The 21449-nt window shown below is 35.4% G+C and overlaps 2 protein-coding genes and 1 pseudogene across 3 annotated transcripts; all 3 read right to left on the bottom strand.

The window, feature by feature from the left end:
- Positions 1 to 1974: 1974 nt before the first annotated feature.
- LOC113502916 (cytochrome P450 6B1-like) lies at positions 1975 to 4893 on the bottom strand. Its single transcript, XM_026884671.1, has 2 exons — positions 3306 to 4893; positions 1975 to 2378 (listed from the first exon to the last, which is right to left on the bottom strand). Exons 1-2 carry the CDS (start codon positions 4681 to 4683, stop codon positions 2182 to 2184), a joined length of 1575 nt encoding a protein of 524 aa, XP_026740472.1. The 5' UTR covers positions 4684 to 4893; the 3' UTR covers positions 1975 to 2181.
- Positions 4894 to 7552: 2659 nt separating this feature from the next.
- On the bottom strand, positions 7553 to 9923 carry LOC113502915 (cytochrome P450 6k1-like). Of its 2 annotated transcripts, XM_026884670.1 has the most exons (3): positions 8235 to 9923; positions 7874 to 8082; positions 7553 to 7813 (listed from the first exon to the last, which is right to left on the bottom strand). In XM_026884670.1, the coding sequence occupies exons 1-2, from the start codon at positions 9688 to 9690 to the stop codon at positions 7883 to 7885; spliced, it is 1656 nt and encodes a 551-aa protein (XP_026740471.1). In that variant the 5' UTR covers positions 9691 to 9923; the 3' UTR covers positions 7553 to 7813; positions 7874 to 7882. The 2 variants fall into 2 exon arrangements, with proteins under 2 accessions (XP_026740471.1, XP_026740470.1); XM_026884669.1 differs by having other exon boundaries at positions 7553 to 8082; positions 8235 to 9921.
- A 6632-nt stretch (positions 9924 to 16555) lies between these two features.
- Positions 16556 to 19447, bottom strand: LOC113503093 (annotated as a pseudogene).
- Positions 19448 to 21449: the final 2002 nt, after the last annotated feature.

The following is a 21449-nucleotide window of genomic DNA, read 5'->3' as shown; positions in this document are numbered from 1 at the left end:
TGACACATTGATACAATTTTTTCGTACCGATATTTCTAACTTTTGACTTTCATCGAGAAACGGTTTTTAGCTTAATGGTAGTTACTGCCATCTATCGTCATTGCCACGAATCGTTACACGCAATCGATAAACTAAGACCGACCTAGTAATTGGTCCTACAGTAACTTGCTAGATGTCGCTGTACACACAATCTACAGATACAAACTGTGCCATTACAGTTACAAATGCTAAATGGATGCTAGTGAGATTGCAGACGCGAAATTTTGGATTCGAATCTGAACTTATGTTTTAGAAATTCTAAGTAGAGCTCAAATTTATACAGGTTATCCTACATTCTTACATTTTTAAGTTTATTACCAATTTCATTGCTTCTAATTTCCGTAAGGCCTAGTTTTAATGTTCCCTGATAAGTAGGGTTCTTTGCACGGGATGTCTGTCGTCCTAATTTAGGCTCCCACGGCAGGGGACCATATTCATCGCTATGGATGTGATACCAATATGAGGCGAAGAGGCCGATGCTCTTTAAACATCAAAAATTAAGTGAGATACTTTTCCTTTTAACTCACCTTTATTCGGTAAGGAGAAGATGGGTCTACATTGGGTTACCTAAGCTCTTATGGACTCACCTCGAGGTAGAAGTCTGGTCGATGCCTGGCTGCGCGTAGCACCACTACCTACTGAGCCAATACTGAACAATCTCAGATTCTGATTTAATTAACAAAGAATCTAAAATTGTCTACAATGACAAACAGAAATGTTGCGAAAACACTCAATTAAATGTTGTAATAGCACTGTTTCAAAGATAATTGTTAAGTGAGTAAAGTAATGCATGTGTGCTGTCAATCATCCATAGATGTAAACAATTGCAAAATACAAATCTGTACGTTTAAATAATAAATGTCTTACCTACTATAACTTGAAGAAGTACTAGCATAGTAAATGACAAATCATAGTTAAGTAGAAAATATTATGTTGACTATGTTTCGCTACGTAGGTAATAGTGAATTTAAAAAAGCAATTGGATTTGAATTTGCAAAAGTTGTTTTACCATATCGATTTATTATTTGTACAAAATTACGATCAGTAACATTTTTTTAAGGTTGGTAAACTCTCGTCACTTGAGGGTATATTGTTAGCCAATAGTCACGCCTGCTTAGCATTAAAATAAATTTCGTAAAAATCGGTCAAGATGTTTCGGTAAGGTATATATATAAGTTATTAACATTGTGAACTGAGAATTGTATATATATTAGATAATAATACTAAACTAAAAATATTCTATAGTCACAGGCTGAAACACTAACAAACAGTGACTGGCTGGATGTATTAATAGCAGTGACAAAGTATTTTGTTAATAAGTACTGTACGTCTTGCAGTTAGCCCATAACAGCTCATCACGAAGGGTATAAGTACATATATTAAAAGGTGTACAATTTGAATGAATAATGAAATGAACTTAGGTAAGTATGAAAAATACAGGGATATGATGAATATGACAGAATCTAGAAGCAAATAGCATAAGTGATTATCGAGAAATAATCTTTTAAAGGAGGAGATTATCAGTTCGTCTGTATTTAGATTTTTTATGTTTGTTTTTTTATTTAACGACTAGCTGTTGCCCGCGACTTCGTCCCCGTGGGTAGAAGATATAAGTTATGATTTATACCTGCCCTGTTTTTTCACATTTTCCATTATATCTTCGCTCCTATTAGTCGCAGCGTGATGGTTTATAGCCTAAAACCTTCCTCGATGAATAGTCTATTCAACACAAAAATAATTTTTCAATTTAGATTAGCGCGTTCAAACAAACAAACAAACAAACTCTTCAGCTTTATATATTAGTATAGATATTAGTATAGATTTTACACCCGGAATATAGAACCCGAGATCAGATGAACTGTACTCGTGCTTGCGATCAGACGGAATGAGGCAGTCAAACTTACATATGTTAAATGGTGTAGTCCTCATATTTCAAAGGTACATAAGTGATTAAAGGTGAATATAATATAAACCAGTGCTCTCTGATCAATTATATTTTTATTAAAAAAATACTTGAACGAAGAGATACATGTGAAATAGACCTCAGACCTTAAATTAAACACAATAAACATAATTTTCAAACAATTCAACAGAATATACCGCTTACATCAAACCATGTTCTATTACAAGCTGCAATTGGATCTAATCCCGACGGAATTTCCGTCCCTCACAACCATCTCGTTTAGTGTATTTCAAATGAATACCTGTTCTAGGTTGTGTGAGGAAGGTCCGAGGATCCAGATCAACATCTTCAGGCATTCCCTTCCCGAGCTCCACCTTGTAACTCTTCAGGACCACCATGAGACCAACTAACGTCTGCATTTTCGCGAACCGAGCTCCTGCGAATAAATTAAAATGCTTTAACATCTTTGTATACTGCTTATTTGCTAACTAAATCCTTATTAGGACAATGCGAGGAATATTGTAGGGGTTTCAATATATGGTGTGTTATATCGCAAGGCTATGAAAATATGAATTCATAAAGGATATGCACCTCGCTCGGTGTTTCCAGCATCGTCTAAATTAGGGTTTAAACACAATAAAATGATTGTTTTAGCTGTACTTTTATGTTAACAGTGGTTTTTATATTGATAGTGTTTAAAAGTTGTAATAAAAGAGTATGGTGTATGAAACCGTTCGTAGCTCGCAACATGTGTTGCTTTTCATAACTCGTAGCATGTAGGTCAGTGAAGTTTAAAGATATTGAGGTAGTGTTATGATACGAAAACAAATGTTACGTTAGTGGCTGTTGCAGGCGGGCCCGCCTGCTACAAATCGAAATTGATCTCACAAAACTATTCTATGTGTTAATCCTAGTTGTAAATTATCTGTGGACCAAGTTTCGTCTAAATCCGTTTAGTGGTTTTTGCTTGAAATAGGAACAAAGACTCCTACATCATCACCCATACATACAAAGTTTCGCGATTATATTATTAGTAAGATTTAATAAGAAGCCTTTTTTTACGGAAATACAAAAATTCCCTATAGACTTTGATATTGAAGTTAGTCAGCAAAAATCTATCATTTTGATATTCAAAGATATTGAATAGGTCACGTACAAAATATTATATTGTTTTCTTATCTTATGTAAGTATAACTTGCATAAAACTTCAAATTGCGAACAGTTCAATTAATGTTCTAGACTACTTTATCAAAACGTGCATCAGTAAGCACAGAGTTACACAATGATGAAGTGAAATGAGATTTTGGTAATAATTACCTATTTTTTTATTAAATGCGTGATACGTTAAACAAATGATAATTACCTATACAAATGCGCGGGCCTTCGCCGAAGGGGAAATACGTGTAGGGTTTCAGGTCGTTCTTATTTTCTGGTAAAAATCGTTCCGGTTTGTATTTCTCCGGTTCAGGGAAGTAATCAGGGTTGTGATGCATGTGGTACACCGGTATATGGACGCGGACGCCTTTATCGACGCGCAGACCTGTGGAAAACTGGTAGGTGTCCATGACTTCTCTAGTCAACACGCCTATGACCGGGTACCGACGCAAGGTTTCGTAGATGCAAGCCTTTAGATAGGGCAACTCATTTACGCACTCGTAATTCAACTTGTTTTCGTGGCGTCGAAGAAACTCGTCCACCTCTTCCATAGCTTTCCTTTGAATTTCTGGATTCTTCGCGAATTCAAATATTGTAAAACTAATGGTAGAAGCCGAGGTTTCGAAGCCTGCCGCAAAGAACATTATACACAAAGAAACTAAGAGGTCGTCATCCACTTTCAATTGAAATTTATCATTTTTACCCGTTTTTAAGTTACTTAAACAATCACCAATTAAACTATTTTGATTTCTTAAACTGAGAACCAGGTCTACAAAGTCGTGCCTCGGTGATGGTTTGTTTTCACGACTATCGAAGACTCCTTTCAATAATTTCGAAAAAAAGTCATTTAATGTCGGTGGGAAATGTTTGAAGCCCAAACCATAAAAAACGGCTGGCCATATAGCTCTGAAAACAATTTTGAATCCTCTGTATGTCGTCGGTAGAAATAGTTCGTCTGCCATAAATCGGAAGGGGTTATCAGGATTTTTACCCATGGCGTTGGCATCAACACCAAATGCACAGGAGCATATGGAGTCCATGGTGTACCGCGCACAGATATCTCTGGTTTCAATAACGTCTGATATTTCGAACTCTTCAGCAAGCATGCTTTCAAAGTAGTGTCCACATTTCTCGATCAAATGAAACATATTTTTCATCTTTGAGGACGAGAATAATGGTGTCAGATTTTGTCTCACCACTTTCCATTTTTCGCCTCCAGAAAAAAACAAGTTCCTAGTTATGATTTCTTTGTGAGCGTAGTTAGTTATTTCTCTGCCGTTGAAGTAATAAAAATCCTTTGTTAGGACATCTTTGATGATGTCCGGGTTCTGGACAACAAGAACGGGTTCAGTGCCGAAGAAAATACCAAAGTACGGTTGAGTGGAGAACTTCAGGCAAAGGTGCTGTAGAGATACACCTTGAAACTGTTTCTGCAGGATGTAGTCCCCGTAATTACCAAGAATAGGCAGAGGTTTTATATACGGTACATTTTTGTTCTTCCAGTAGTTGTACTTTTTCGTTGATACATAATATACTAGATAAACTATTGCCGTGATTAAAGATGCAAGAACAAGAAGAGCGTTCATTTTGGAGCACGGTTAGTTTACGACTGTTTAACTTCCCTTATGACGCCACAGCATGACTTAGCTCACGTGCGTTAACTCAGGTCATGTGTGTGACGGTTAAAGTAAGGGTTCTGAGTTCAACTGGTTATCTGTGAACATATATAGGCTGGTGTTTTTATTATAATGACTTACTAAATATTGGCATCGTAACGTTTTCATTTCCTACAATGCTTTCTGCATTTACGTTTTGAGATCACTACATGTTTTAATTTTTTTGGTACGTTGAGCTTATGAACTTATTTGCAATATTATTCATTAAAAAAATAAAAATGACAACAAATTGGTCTATTTAGCACCGATTCATAATTTTATGTACAAATGGGCGCATTATAATAGAGATTTAATAAATATTATTTTAACCAATGGTTTCGGCTGCAGGCCTACCTAACTCTAATGCATAAAAAGACCCACCAGGCCCATATTTACTTCGTGAACTACGTAGTAAAATAATAATAGGTCTATTAGACACTTAAATACTTATCGTACAAATAGCCAGACAAAGAGGCTTTTCATTTAGCACCAAGATTCCCAGATTGTTAGGCTTTTATTTATACTAATTACCGGCCTAGTCACTTCCCACATATCCTCCACCCTCTATTTTAGATTTTTGTTGAAGTTGTAACAGAAATACATCATCTGTCACATTGTACTATCACAGTTTATCAGAAACAGCTTGGTGATAGACGGATGGACAGTTGCACCCTGATAGTAGAGTTCTGATTTCACCGTTTGGAAACGGAACAGTAAAAAGCCGCCCGACAAACTTTGATTTAAAAATTGTCATATTTAATCCTATTCATATCGTGGTCATGTTATTCACCTTTAAATAAAAAAAGATTAACTAAATCAAAATCGGGTTACCCGCTCGACTGCTACGATGCCATAGATAGACAAATGCACACTGACAACTGACAAGTATATTAATTTAACACGTAGAGGATAAACGATTTTTTTTATATTTTTCATGTGTGTGGTACTCCAACTCTGTATTGGTTATATGCTGTTTATGTGTAGGTAATATTCTGAATATAAATATGCGACTCTCCCACAGTATAACTTCTAAACTGTTATTTTGGGAAACTGATATCAAAAACCGTTTAAATGAGAAATTATAAATAACAACCAGAGATGCAAATTGATAACATAACTTCTTTGTTCACGTAATCGATAACCGAATGTAATTGATATAAGATAGCGGTAATACTTGTCATAATCGATTCCTATCTGGTTGATGTTCGATTAATGAATTTATTTAATTGATTAAATGTCCACCCCGTTTCTGGAGATAAAGACACTAATGCGTGTATAATCCTGTTCACATTAGATTGTATAATCCATGCAGACCTTTTGACCTTCATGCTAGAGCACATGTGCCATGCTGCATGCGTGTTTAGTAAAAATCGCAATATTTATATTACTAGCTTTCCGCCCGCGGCTTCGCCCGCGTCGAGGTCGATTATATCGAGTTTCCAAAAGAACTCTTCAAAAGTCCGGGATAAAAAACTATCCTATGTTTTTTCTCAAAGTCAACTCTATCTCTGTACCAAATTTCATTAAAATCAGTTCAGTGGTTTAGACGTGAAAGCGTAACAGATAGACAGACAGACAGACAGAGTTACTTTCACATTTATAATATTAGTAGTATTTAGTAGGGATTTAATCAATCACGAATATTAGTAACTTCAAAGTAAAAGACAAATCAATATAATTGCGCAATATGACAAATTGCGTGATATTATTATTGCTCGTGAATGAGACTTGAAATATTGATGTCGTTTTTTCGGTTTATTTTTATTGCTCAATATAATTGATCGTGATATTGCGCAATATATGATCGTCTTCGATCGTCTCTGCCTAATTTTAGGATAATGCTACGGGATCAAGAAGTATAGTAATTCAAACAACAATGAATGATGAATGTAATGAAAAAAGGTTTAGCCTATCTGCGCCAGCGCACTTATCGCACTGCGAAATTTATTCGTTCAGGTTTTGAAAGAGTATATAATATATAAGAGGTAAGTGTTATTTTTGTTTATGGAATACTGGTTATCATTATTCGCCGTTTCTCAGGGTGTAAAATATATGAACGATTATGCAGTAGCGGTTTCGGACCACAAAACCCTTTATTTTCAAATGAGCTAATTTTATTTAGCTATATTTTCCCAAACGAATAAATATTTCAGTAGCCAAAACCATTGATCATTTTTATATCTATTACAAAAATTCCTGAACTTAGAACAATATTTGCAATATTGATATTCATCAATAACCTATTATCTAAATATTAGGTACAAGAGGTAAGTATCATTATATAAAGTACCATGCAAGTCATAGTGATAACATACGTACATGTCCCTACATGTTTTGTTTTTAATCAGATTGTATCCAACTTGGTGTATGAGGGACAGGTGCAAGCCAGCAATGACTGGTGAATTTAATATTGTATTTAAAAGAATATGTGGTAGAAATATAATATTTAGTAGGATAAAACTCGAGCTTATGGCTCTGACTGTAATGGAAGGTATTTTTTTTCTAGTATACGTTGCAATGTCACACAAATTTATCAATTAAAAAATCAGAAAGTTTGTTATATAATATATTTGAAAATAACAGGCTAGATATAAAAAATGATTTTCAATGTGAATGTTAGCAAAAGTTTTTGAAAAAGATAGCACCACCCCGTATCGCCCACCCTTCACCGCTTCCTAAGTGCTCTGGCTGTGGAGAAGAAACGGCGCAACAAACTCCCAGCAGCACGCTGTCTTAAATAGTATACACATGATATGATAACAATGATCAGCAGAATTTATAAATTGAGAAAAGAAGTTAATAAATTAAAAGAAACGTTTTTGATTTGTTTTGGTTCACTTCTATTATTTTACATTTTATAATCAAAGTAGAACAAATTTGGCACTAAACTAGCTTTTCTATGGCAACTTGTTATTTACATTATTTTTCACGAATTTTACTGAACAATGTTGAATTAAAAAGTGCACTTTAACAGTATTTAATTAAATGATCATACAATATTACTTAAATCGCGAAATAACATACAAATACAAATAATGAGGTCGAACAAATTACTACATACGATAAATTAAAATGTAAAATATCATGTCCAGGCCTAAATTACAGCAGATTTCAATCATTCAGGAACCTCTTAGGTACGAACCCATCGCCTATTTTCCCACCCTTCACGTTTCGTGTACTTAATTTGAATTCCACTATGGAGCGGTGCAGTGACCAGAGTCCTGGGATCTAACTTGATAGACTGCGGCATGCCGTCAGCAAGCTCCACTCTATACTCCTTCAGGATGGTCATCAGTCCAGCCATAACTTGCATCTTTGCAAAACGACTTCCTAAAACAAAAAGATTTGTACCATATTAAATCATAATAATCATAATAGCTTCAACCAAAAACAGGTCAATAAGAAAACGGCAAGGTGATAGCATATTTTATAATTTCTACGTGAAGTATTAACAGGAATCCAAGGTGTCGAAATATATTTACCTATACAGATCCTGGGTCCTTCACCGTACGGAAAGAAGGTGTAAGGTTTCATATCCTTTTTGTTCTCAGGCAAGAATCGTTCAGGTTTGTATTCCTCAGGGTCTGGGAAGTAGTCCGGATTGAAGTGGATGTGATAGATCGGGATGTGAACTCGGACTCCTTTGTCCACTCGCAAGCCAGTGGAGAACTCGTAGTCGTCCATCACTTCGCGAGTGAGCACACCGAATATAGGATACATCCGGAGAGTCTCGTACATAGCAGCGCTGAGGTACGGCAGCTCGTTGATACATTCGTAGACCAACTTGTTGTTCCTGCGTTTGCAGTATTCGTCGATTTCCTCAATGACTCGGTTTTGCACTTTTTGATTCTTTGCGAGCTCGTATAGAGTAAAACTAATAGTAGTCGAAGATGTCTCAAAGCCTGCCCCGAAGAATAGGATACACTGCGCCACAAGTAATTCGTCATCCACTTTTATCCGTACTTTTTCGTTTTTTCCGGTCTTTGAGTTCGCGATGCTATCGCCAACTAAATAATCGTCATTCTTAAGAGTCAAAACTAAATCCACAAAATCGTTCCTATGTGACGGTTTGTGATTCCTGCTTTCGAAAACTCCTTTCAAAAGTTTAGAAAAGAACTCATCTATGGAGGATGGGAAAAGTTGCATCTTCATTCCGTAGAAAATGGCTGGCCAAACAGCTCGCAAGACCGTTTTCAAACCTCTTGTATTTGAAGCTTCGAAGATCTGAGTAGCCATAATCCTGAATATATTGTTTGCTTCATAGCCCATAGCTTTTGATTCAATCCCAAAAGCACAGGAGCAGATGCAGTCCATGGTGTATCTGGCGCCGAGGTCTCTACTTTCAATGACATTGTTCCTGGTAGTAGTCCCATATTCGAGCATGTCCTCCAAAGCATGACTACAGTTTTCGATCAGGTAAAACATTTTCTTCATCTTGGCCGAAGAGAATAATGCAGTCAGATTTTGTCGCGTAACCTTCCACATGTCATTGCTAGCAAAGAAAAGATTATTCGTTGCGATTTCTTTTGATGCGTAATGGGAGGCTTCTCTACCGTTGAAGTAATAGAAGTCTTTTGTAAGGACATCTTTGACTATTTCGGGGCTTTGTACCACTAGGACAGGTTCCGTACCGTAGAAAGCTCCGAAATATGGTTGGTTGGGGAATTTCCGGCAAAGCTCTTGTAGTAATTGGCCAGGATATTGTTTAAGAAGCATGAACTTGGCGTAGTTGCCCAAAATAGGCAGTGGTTTTATGAAAGGTACATTTTTCTTTTCCCAGTAACTAAACTTTTTCTTGGATATGAAGTAAATTAATGTAATTAGTATTGCCAGTAGTGACACAAAAACCAGTAACGCGGCCATGTTTGGGAACGTTTCACCGATAACTGAGGAGATATACTCGGACTCACGGTATTTAAACAGTAACAAGTGGGCCATGACACTGCCAAAACGCAAATCATTATGTTATCAGTTCAAAAATTAGACTTTCGTCGACATGGTGTCAGAGTTGGGGTTAAGGTATATGAAACAATATTTCGGGTGACAAATCAATTTATCAAGATATTTACGACTTTTACAGTTCTTACTTAATAAAAATAGTATTATATCTCCTCACAGCCAACCGCAAAACCAGAGTTCACATTAGTACCTAAGCTTTTTCCAGCCTTAAAATATAAATAAAAATTTAAAGCTGAGGGTCGTGGTAGCTTGTGGCAAGTTTGCGAGGTAGCTGTTTGTGAGTAGCGATACAACGGAGCCTGAATGCCCCAGGGGTCACCTTTTAAGAGGACTACCAGCTCTGGTTTGCTTTGCTATTTTAACTGGCGGGATAGCGAGGGATCGCTATTACTCGGGGGTGGAATATGCCCGCCCGGGTACGGGACCCGCGATAGTGAAATCGGTGTCGCACCACTTGGCTCTCGCAGCCTATGCTACTGGTGTTGCCTTTCATGGCGGTATAATGAGAGTCCATGTTTCAGCCGGCTGCCAGTTCAATCCCATTTTCATGTGTTTTAATGCAGGTGCCATAGTTTTCCATAGCTTGTGAAGGAAACGATTCCATTTAATATTAAGGAGAACGCATCTTATTCGAAAAACGGCGTTTTAAAGCAATTCAATCAATAACTTATCTTATCACACGAGTGCATTATTGTATGTTCGTTTTAAAATAAACAGTAAGTTTTACGGTGACAGGTGACTCAAACGCACGCTTCATACATTTCGGCCCACTTGCGAGTAAAAAATGCGGTTTGCTAAATAGTGTTTCAAATAATAATGTCATATAGTGTGAGTTTTTGTTAAGGTTGCAATATTGGAAGGGATATATTTTTTAACTAAATCACTGGACATTTTAATATTTCTTTTACAAACTAAGGGTTACTTTTTTATCAGTTTTTAAATTACTACGGCATTAGGTACATGCCTAAAATAGGTATATTATTTGGTTTTTAAATACCAATATATACCACGGAATTTCACTGACGAACTTTTATTCAAACATTGAAAGCAATTTTATGATTACGGACTTAATATGTTTGCTCTGATTACTTAAATAAACAGTCAATATAAAAATTACTCTGGTTGAGGGAACTCCGGCTTCTTTATACTTTAAAATTTTAAGAACATAAAAATTTTTAAAGCGTATATTTTAAAAGTTACCTAAATGTAGGTGCGTTCTATAGCAAGTTTTAAATAATAATACTTCAAAAAAATAGGTACCTCCACAGAAATATGTTTTAATGTGTCTTTCAGTTATAGTGAAAACACCGCGGAATTAGGTGCCTCTAACTTATTACCTGTACTAATAGCAATAATAGAAGAATTTCAATCGCAATGTTTACTTTTATGTTCCGATTTCGTTTTAGTGTGTGATCCAAAACAGCTCCATAAGCGGGGAAGTGCTAGCTACAAAGAAGGTTTTCCACTATAATAAAATAAATAATGAAATTAGCAATAAAATAATTATTACATTTTTATAGTTGATATGTAGTATGAAAAACAAGTAGGTATTATAGTTTATAATTGGCAAAATTTGCTCTAAGTATTATTTTCTTTTAAGTCAACTTCACTTACTTAGAGAACAAAAAAAAATGCATTGTTTCTTAGCCATGTTAAAGCAAACAAACGCCATAAGCTAATTAATGCAACTTGTTATGAAAACAAGTTTCATCGAGAAATTATAAAGTTAATGTGAACCTTTAGAATGTTTAAGACTTTGCCAAAAATCGCGTCGCGGTACTTTCCAATGCGTTGCGAATGGACTTCGGTATAAGAAGAGGTAGTTGGATTTCCGTAGATTTAACTGATAGGATACCAGTGTGCTAATCTACAGCAACACTTTCAGAAGATAAAATAGAAATAATAAAAACATTTTGACGTAGTAAATATTATCGTTATAATAATATTAACGTGACATCTCATTAGATAATTTGCTGCCGACGTCCGGAGTTGTTCACTATGAGGACTTTGTTGCAACCAGAGCTTATTTTCGTTCTCTCAGACGTTCTTAAATATCCATTATTGAAATCAAAATAACAGTTCCTCAATAGGAACCAGACCCATTATTTCAGTTATCAATCTCTTCTCTCAGCTATTTACTTTTTGTCGCCCGCTTGCAATAGGACGTTTTATTTTTCTTACTTCTCCTTTTTTACTGTATCTGATAAATATCGTTACGGTGCAGGAGAAAGAAAAATCTACCTTTTATTAAATAGCTAACTATTGAAATGATAATTTTCTACACAAACGTTTACGTGAATGAAACTCATTGTAGAGTTTATAATTCACGTAAGTTTTTGTCCTCGTCCTATTAACAGGGTGCCGTTTATACGGTTAAGGGAACGAAATCAGAATTATAAATATATGCGCAAAAGCATATAATATTGTTAAATCGATTCTGATATTAAATTAAAAGAGTATCTATATTTATTTCTTGACTATCTTTGCTTATATAAATATCCGACACTTTAGCTCGTGATTGTTAACCTGCTAAATTTTAACATGCAAACTTTGAACTTTGATTAATACTACAAGTTAATTGATCCGATTTATTGTTACTGAAGATAACAAATTTATACAACTGAATGTGACCATGAATTGCAACTTTTTAATTACTTAATTTGATTACGATGTGTTGTATCATATCCGCTGTGACTTAATAAGGGTTTAGTTATTTCACACAAGTAAGGTTTTTCAAAGCTACATATTTTGAAATAATTTTTTTATAATTCTAGACTTTTTAATGTTTATGATGACGAATATATGTGACGTCAGGTATGTGATATGAAGGCCCGGAAAGTGGAGCGGTTGACGACGTCACCACGCTTAACCCTCTGTGGGCGATGAGTCGCGGCTTCAATCCCCGCGTACGACATTGCCTGTAAGATCCATAAATGCTTGTTCTGAATCCGGATGTTTTGGGAAAACCTCGTGAATGAAGCAGGTATTAAATTAATCAACGTAAGAGTTAAGTAGTACTCTTAGAATAATGAAACGAATGCTTTTCTATGGAAATTATCTCAACTGATGGTCGTGCTGCAGATAAATCGGATTTCACGATGTAAAGAAATTATGTGTGAGACTATAATAAGTCCGCTTCCGTAATTTTAGCAAAATCCTATTCTCAGACAAAGACAGAGCACTGGAGATACTGAGGCAAAAATCCCTAGAGTTAGCAATCATAAGGAGGGATGCACATCTATAATGCTGAAAACCAGCGAGATAAAAGATTATTTCGATCGTTTTTTATTAAAACTACAAATCTTATATTTTAGATCCCCTTTCGACATAGCGACGAAATTGAGGCCTACCAGGCAGGTATAATGATTCTCAAAGAAAATCTGTTTTATGATGAGGGGTTTTCTATTTTTGAAATAGAAAACAGCTGCCTGCAGTGTTCACTGAGCAACTCAATTATCAACAAAATCATAAATTAATAATTGATATTTATTTCAGGCGTTTAACTCCTTTTAATAATCTAATCGCTAAACATAAAACTCATGAATAATATTAAAAGTGAGCAATAATGCCAGCCTGTACCTTTGCGTTTCCTTTTTTAAAAGTAATCAAATTATTTAAAAATCTCGATGTAAATGATACTAACAGTAATGTAATCACTGATATGGTAACATATTCGGATTTTATTTTATGAAGTACAATTTCGATACTAATTGCTTATTAACGTTGATGCCGTAGAGTTAGCACTGGGAATTGAAAATGGTACGTAGACACAATATTTATATATTGCTTTATATTTCTATATTTATCATAATTTCACACGCAAACTTGACAGTTATTTAGTCTTGGGCAACCGTCAGAAACGAAACTGAGATGTTGAGTGGAAAATGTGACGGTAAGGAGTCTGAAACTAAATCTCATTTATGTGAGTACCAGAGGTACTATTAATTTAAAAGCCTATAAGTAGAGTGCATTAACAAACCAAGTGCCTTTGTAAATTTAAATGTGGCCAATGTGGTCTGACCTGCCACCGTCCTTGGCGCTTATTTTGCACTCACAAATATTCTAGCTTAGCTTGACAAGCAGCTCGCTTGTCCAATCAGACACTGCATTTCACAGAGTCCACAGTTCACAATATATTTCGGTTAAGTTAATAAAATCTTAAAAACATCCATACATATAAACTTTCGCGTTTACAATATTAGTAAATAATTCACACTAATGATAATTGATAGATTATCAGTAAATGGCAAATATTCATTCATCAACACTAAGAAAATGAACTACTCATTAATATTGTGTTTTTTTTATGTATTAAATGAAGTATTTCTTACTCGTCACGCTGAGTGGTATTTCGAGATGAACATAATGTAATGAACTTTTGAAGTTCAAAGCAAACCTTATCGTAACAGACTTTAAACTCTATCCAAACACGATAAAGGTCACTGTTATTTTTGTTAATATTAAATTACTTACTATTAAGTATGACAAACGCATTTTTCTAGGTACTTCTCCAAATCAAACGCTCTTTGGAAACTTCAACATACACGTTTGCGGTGTCTATAGATAAGTTAAATGTACATATAGGTACTGATCACAGTTTTAGAAACAAAATTAAATGCGTGCTTGTTCTATTGCCGAATTAATGTGTACGAATACGTCGAAATTCATCAGAATGATTCAACTTCCTCTTTAAGGGACAATGCTTTTGTATGATTAACCTGGCTTCAGAGATATACCATCCGCTGACACACCGCATGTAAAAATAACACCTCAACACCTAGGCAACAAAATTCTGCTCAATTGATAAGACGTTATCCAAAGTTCACAAAACGATGAGACACACGTTCATATCATAACTTCTTTGTTTATTTACTGACTTAAATCATTATTAGATTGCGATAATAGTTACTTGCCTCGATTCCTATCGTATCGCTATTAGATGAGTTTATTTATTTGTTTTGGAGATAAAGATAAAGAAGAAGATAATAGAAATAGTTATATCTGTAAACGATATTGTGTGATCCATGCAGAACTTTCGACTCTTCCATAATCCATACTGCATGTGTGTTTATCCAAAATATGACAGTAGGGACTCCGACAATGTGTATGAAGGATTGCAACACATTGCCATACAAAGACACAAAAACGCGGTTGACGTAGCACGGCGGTTCAGGTTTAGTCAGTAAAAGTCTGACACTACCCATTTCCTCCCCTAAGAGAGTGCGTGTCCATGAGGATTCCCCCGCCTAAAAAAAAAAAAAAGGGACTCCGATAATGTAGCTCGTTTATTAGTACGTACTAATTGTTCAGAGCGTGTACGTTACAAACTTCTGGTCACATATAACCTAGGAGGTTTATTTCAATGCTGTTACTGTCACACATGATTCAGGAATCCTGGTAACCTGGAAATATTAGACAATCAATAAAATTGGGCAATATAACAAATTGTGCAATATTAATTTACCAAGTAATATTATAGACGCTTTTTCTGCTTGCGCAATATAATTGATCGTAATATTGCACAACATTATGATCGTCTACGGGTTGTCTAGAATATTCTTACAGTGCAAAATATTATTCCTACCTATAAATTTTCAAGGTATTTATTTTACACGCGCGGAGATCGTCCCCTTCCTTCATTAAATTGCTAAATTTTTCCTCATCGAGTTAATCCCTTAGCGCATATAAGCTTATCCAGATATGGTATCTATTCAACCAATTGCTGTACTTTGAACGATTTTTGCAATATTGATATTTATCAATAAAAATCTAGTATCAAAATATTGGCACAAAGAGTATTACGCATTACATAAAGTATCAAGCAAGTCATGTTGATAACTGAGTAATGCTTTGTTTATAATCAGACAGAATCGGATCCATCCTGATTTATGTAGCGCGACAGGTGTAGGCGATTGTTTAATCGTTATGAAATTACTGATAGTATAAGGCCGATTTCACACTAATAAAGTCAGCTGCTGATTGTAGGCGATCTAATGTAGTATTTTGTATTTCCATACGTAATAACTTATTCGTTCAAGCTAAATAACTGATGAGAAATAATAGTCTCAGCTGAGCATATTGTCTCGAGAACCACGGTAACCTGCTCGCATTCGGTGAAGGATTACAAGTCTAATTTAAAGATAGATGAAATAAGTTTTTTTTTATTGTACAACAGCTGTTCGATTTGAAATAACTTGAAAGACTTTCTGATAACTGTATGTTAGCTTGATGCTAAGTCAGAGCATTTTACGAAAACTAACATTATTCATAAAAAAGTTGCATGTGCTTTTTTTTAGAACTTTCTGTCGATGTTCATGATGATGTTGATTCTAGTGAAAACATTACCAGAATTTCTCGCTAATCAAAAAGTATTTCTTGAAGAAGCTATTGGAAGCATTTATAAAATAAAAACTCAAGTATTTAAGTCATATATAATATATATTATTTTAGCAGGCTAAATACAAAAAAACGATTTATGTAAGTAATAAGTTTTTGACATGAAGAGGAACTGTTAGCGAAAAATATAATAAAAATATGATCAATAGATAGCACCCCGCATCGCCCACCCTTCACCGCTTCCTAAGTGCTCTGGCTGTGGAGAAGAAACGGCGCAACAAACTCCCAGCAGCACGGTGTCTGTTAAATAATGCGTAATGTATGTTTTATGTATTATGACAACTAATGAATTCTAATTCGCTCATCACATTTTAATGATGGTCGATTAAAAGTAAAAATTATTATCCTTATCCTTAGCTAAATTTAATCGAATTTTATTCACATATTGGACAAGGTTTAGTTAGTTTGTAATATTTTGAAAAGAAGTTATTAAAATAAAATAACGTTGTTCTTAATTTTTGCTTCTATTATTTAATAATTATAATCAAAGTAAATATTTACAATTTGCGTAATGATTTTTAATGAACAATGGTTGACTTTATAACATTTGTAGGCTGGCTGGTGGCTTAATGCGTAAATCCACTGACACAAATTAATATTTTGATTTAAATTTATGTAACTGCTGTATCGATAAGCATCAATTTGACATCCAAAACTAAAACGTCAAGTACAGAAAAGGCAACGCGAACGCACTGCGATCACGTTTTTATTTCAATATAACTCTATAACTTGTGGCATTATGATGGATTTTTGAATGGACAGTTGCAAAACTAACGCTTGCTTTCCGCGCGCTTCCGTACCCTGGCTTTGCGTCAGATCTTTTACGAAATCGGTTTATGTACTTTCATTAATCACTATATTCTACGCTTTCACAACATAAGCCAAACCGCATGTTACGAATAATATAGGGAAATATAGTTTATTAGATGCTAATAGTACGGACGCCTGCTTAACAACAGCCCTGAGTTTGTCGAGTACAAATCTTGATATTGGGTAACAAATGCATCATAGAAATAATTGAACATCATTAAATATTACAATGAGAAATAACAAACAATGAGGTTGATGAAAATGCTGCAAATCTAGACGCGATATTATCGCGTCTAGCTTTACAGCAGATTTCAATCATTCATGAAGATCTTAGATGCGGACCCATCTTCTCTGTTCCCACCCTTCACGTTTCGTGAACTTAATGTTAAGGCCCTGTTGGCGAGGCGCAATGAGGAAAGTCCTAGGATCCAACTTTAGAGACTGTGGCATATTCTCATCCAGCTCGACTCGATACTCCTTCAAGATGGTGACTAGTCCAGACATAACTTGCATCTTCGCAAAACGACTTCCTGAAACAAAGAGGTTTGTACCATGTTATATCATAAAACGTCAACCAGTAACAAGGCAGCAAGAAAATTTACTGGACACACTAGACATGCTTTAGAAAAAACAGGAATCCTAAGACAAGAAGCTATCAGCAAAAACAAGAAATATTTATGCTTCGACTTGAAATGTTTAATTTACTATCAGTATTAGCCATAATTCAAAGCATGAAAATATATTTACCTATACAGATCCTGGGTCCTTCTCCGTACGGGAAGAAGGTGTAAGGTTTCACATCCTTTTTGTTCTCAGGCAAGAATCGTTCAGGTTTGTATTCCTCAGGGTCTGGGAAGTAGTCCGGATTGTAGTGGATGTGATAGATCGGGATGTGAACTCGGACTCCTTTGTCCACTCGCAAGCCAGTAGAGAACTCGTAGTCGTCCATCACTTCACGAGTGAGCACACCGAATATAGGATACATCCGGAGAGTCTCGTACACAGCAGCGTCGAGATACGGCAGCTCGTTGATACATTCGTAGACCAATTTGTTGTTCCTGCGTGTACAGTATTCGTCTATCTCCTCAATGACTCGGCTTTGCGCTTTTTGATTCTTTGCGAGCTCGTACAAAGTGAAACTAATAGTAGTCGCCGATGTCTCGAAGCCTGCCGCAAAAAACATGATACACTGCGCCACAAGTAAGTCGTCATCCACTTTCAGGTGTATTTTGTCGTTTCTTCCGGTCTTCGAGTTGGTGATGCTATCGCCAACTAAATAATCGTCTTCCTTAAAAGTTAAAACTAAATCTACAAAATCGTTCCTTGGTGATGGTTTGTGATTCCTGCTTTCAAAAACTCCTTTCAAAAGTTTAGAAAAGAACTTATCTATGGAGGATGGGAAGAGTTGCATCTTCATTCCGTAGAAAATGGCTGGCCAAACAGCTCTCATAATCATTTTAAAACCTCTTGTATTTGAAGCTTCGAAGATTCGAGTAGCCATAACTCTGAATATATTGTTTCCTTCTTTGCCCATAGCGTTTGACTCGATCGAAAAGCACAGGAGCAGATGCAGTCCATGGTGTATCTGGCACCGAGGTCCCTGCCTTCAATGACATTATTCTTGGTAGTAGTCCCATATTCGAGCATGTCTTCCAGACCATGATTACATTTTTCAATCAAGTAGAACATTTTCTTCATTTTGGCCGAAGAGAATAATGCAGTCAGGTTTTGTCGAATCACCTTCCACCTGTTATTACTGGCAAAGAAGAGGTTCTGTGTTGTGATTTCCTTTGTTGCATAATGTGAGGCTTCTCTACCGTTGAAGTAATAAAAGTCTTTTGTAAAGACATCTTTGACTATTTCTGGGCTTTGTACCACTAGGACAGGTTCCGTACCGTAGAAAGCTCCGAAATATGGTTGGTTGGGGAATTTCCGGCAAAGCTCTTGTAGTAATTTACCAGGATATTGCTTTTGAAGCATAAACTTGGCGTAGTTGCCCAAAATAGGCAGTGGTTTTATGAAAGGTACATTTTTCTTTTCCCAGTAACTGAACTTCTTTTTAGATATGAAGTAAATTAAAGTAATTAGTATTGCCAGCAGTGACACGAAAACTAGTAACGCGGCCATGGTTGGTAATGTTTCACTGATAACTGAGGAGACATACTCGGACTCGGCGGTATTTAAACAGGTTCAACTAGTCGATGACAACACCAAAACGCAAATCATTATGTTATCAGTTCACAAATTAGACTCTATAAAGATCCTGTCCTAATTTGGGGTTAACTAAAATAAAACATAAATGAAAATAAATATCTAGTGTCCGATGTCTAAGCTCAGACACAGAAAGCGGCACAAGAGCGGCACAGAAGGCGGCCACGGAGGCCACAACGCCAAAGCAAACAGAAAAAAAAATGTCAACAAAGCAAATTTATCGTTTGCTAAACCTTACCAACCTAAAAAGGTGTCCTATCATAAAAAAACATGAATGAATGATCTATTTTTTTGGATGACAAATTTTCGTCATATAACCGATTTAATTTAAAAATTTTCTTAATTTACATGCACAATAAATAAATTATTATTATTATCAATGATTATTTTTTCATGGTGCATGAAAATTTTAAACATATTTAAAATGATTTTTTTATACACCTTGTATAGAAGAGACCATAGTTAGTGGTTAAGGAAAAAACCAGCCAAGTGTGAGTGAAACGCGCCCGAGTTCCGTACCATCATAGAGCAAGGACGAAGCAAACATCATATTTGTGTCGGTCAATAGTGTTCTAACTCTCTTTTTAGGACTTATTGTAACAGTGACAAAAATACATCTATACTAATATATAAAGCCGAAGAGTTTGTTTGTTTGAACGCGCTAATCTAAGGAACTACTGGTTCAGATTGAAAAAATATTTTTGGCTATAGGTATACCATCACGCTGCGCTCCTATTAGTGGAGCGAAGATACAATGGAAAATGTGGAACAGGGCAGGCATAAATCATAACTTATATCTTCTAACCACGCGGACGAAGTCGCGGGCAACAGCTAGTCTTCTCATAAAATGTCAACTGTCAAACTAGTCATCATGTACCGTTTTACCGTTCGGTTGCGGAGCCCTATTTAGGAATAAATTATTTATCGGGTGCTGAATCACTTCCAGTCAGCGATTATTTGATGATATATCTATAAATAGGGTGATTGTATTTCTTTTAATTTGTATTTAATTTAAAAAATTGTGAAACTTACTTGTTTACTATAATTAATATTTACTTGTACAGATAGTGAGATATATAATATTTAGGGTTGTTATTTACGAATATATCTTTTACTCCAAATTAAATGTATGATTAATCATCATTTGTGTTGACAGCTTTAATTGGTTTACCGTTTTTTTATTGGAATGTTAAATTACTTGTTTTTTTTTACTTATGATGGTGTGTTTTAGAGATAAAAAAAAACAAATACTTGGGTTTACAGTTTAATAATACACTGGACAGCAAATAAACCGAGCCACCGGCTACCTAGGCATGTTTATTCGATTTTCTCCAAAACGGAAGGCGAGACGGAAGTAGGGACAGTCTGCAAAATCTAAGTTTTCGGGATAAACCGTACAAAAACTATAGGTCTGTTTCATAGCAAGTGACACTGAATCTCGCAATCAATTGGAAAGTTTTTGAAAACAAACTTGAAAACTCCTAAAAATGCGAATATTAATTAAATAGTTTTTGGTTTTGTCGAACTATTGAACGAAAACAATTACGGAAAGATTCTTACTTTAGCAAAGATAATCAATACGTGTAATCAGAAAGTGCAAATCATTTCTGACAATAGGACACTAGGTGCTGAAGGTTGGCGATAATCAGTAATCACTAGGATATATCTGATTTGCTATTTCTATATTATATGCCTAGTATAAACAAACACGCGTTGACCACGTCACACGTGCCACGTGCAAAAGAGAACATTCTCTAGCTATCATCATTCAGAATTCGTAAAGTCTGTCTAAAGACAGCACTTTCCCAACTATGAGTTTACTACCACCAAAGCACACCAGTGAAAATATTGGGGGAAAGAGATGCCATTATAACCTTTGTCGCCGTGAAGGACCCTTGCTCCTAGAGAAAAGCAATAGAGTATTTCTCCGGTGATTTTAATCGGTAGTCTTCGCCTTCTCCAGCATGGTGAAATTTGTTGGAATAGGCAGAATATAAATGCAAATGCAGCTTTGTCAAGGTGTGTTACGTAAATAGATCAAAATAAATAAATAATAGTGAGAACCAAAATAACAAAAACATACTTTTCCTATATACGTATTATGTAGTTGCTATGGAAACAAATCTTAATATTAGATAATCAGTTTATGTTGGGTTTTACGTAACACTTTTTGTCAAGTCATACTGACTAAGATAACAAATAGTTGGTAGTCAAAACAGGTTTGATATCAAAATAATGCAGTTTTTTTCTCTCAAGTTCTTGCTGTATCATCCTGATAGACATCCAAAAAAATGTAAATAGATCTCCTTACAGAATTGAGG

Source organism: Trichoplusia ni, chromosome 18 (genome assembly GCF_003590095.1).
Source record: "Trichoplusia ni isolate ovarian cell line Hi5 chromosome 18, tn1, whole genome shotgun sequence".
Taxonomy (NCBI): Eukaryota; Metazoa; Arthropoda; class Insecta; order Lepidoptera; family Noctuidae; genus Trichoplusia; species Trichoplusia ni.
The sequence above is the reverse complement of the archived record's forward strand: the minus strand, read 5'-3'. Positions and strand labels throughout refer to the sequence as shown.

What these genes read in the sequence shown, in the direction of transcription:
- LOC113502916 (XM_026884671.1), bottom strand. Translation starts at nt 4,683, where the DNA reads ATGAACGCTCTTCTTGTTCTTGCATCTTTAATCACGGCAATAGTTTAT. An exon ending in AGGCCCGCGCATTTGTATAG is followed by an intron (nt 2,379 to 3,305) that starts GTAATTATCATT and finishes ATTTATTCGCAG; the next exon opens with GAGCTCGGTTCGCGAAAATG.
- LOC113502915 (XM_026884670.1), bottom strand. Translation starts at nt 9,690, where the DNA reads ATGGCCCACTTGTTACTGTTTAAATACCGTGAGTCCGAGTATATCTCC. An exon ending in AGGACCCAGGATCTGTATAG is followed by an intron (nt 8,083 to 8,234) that starts GTAAATATATTT and finishes TTTTTGTTTTAG; the next exon opens with GAAGTCGTTTTGCAAAGATG.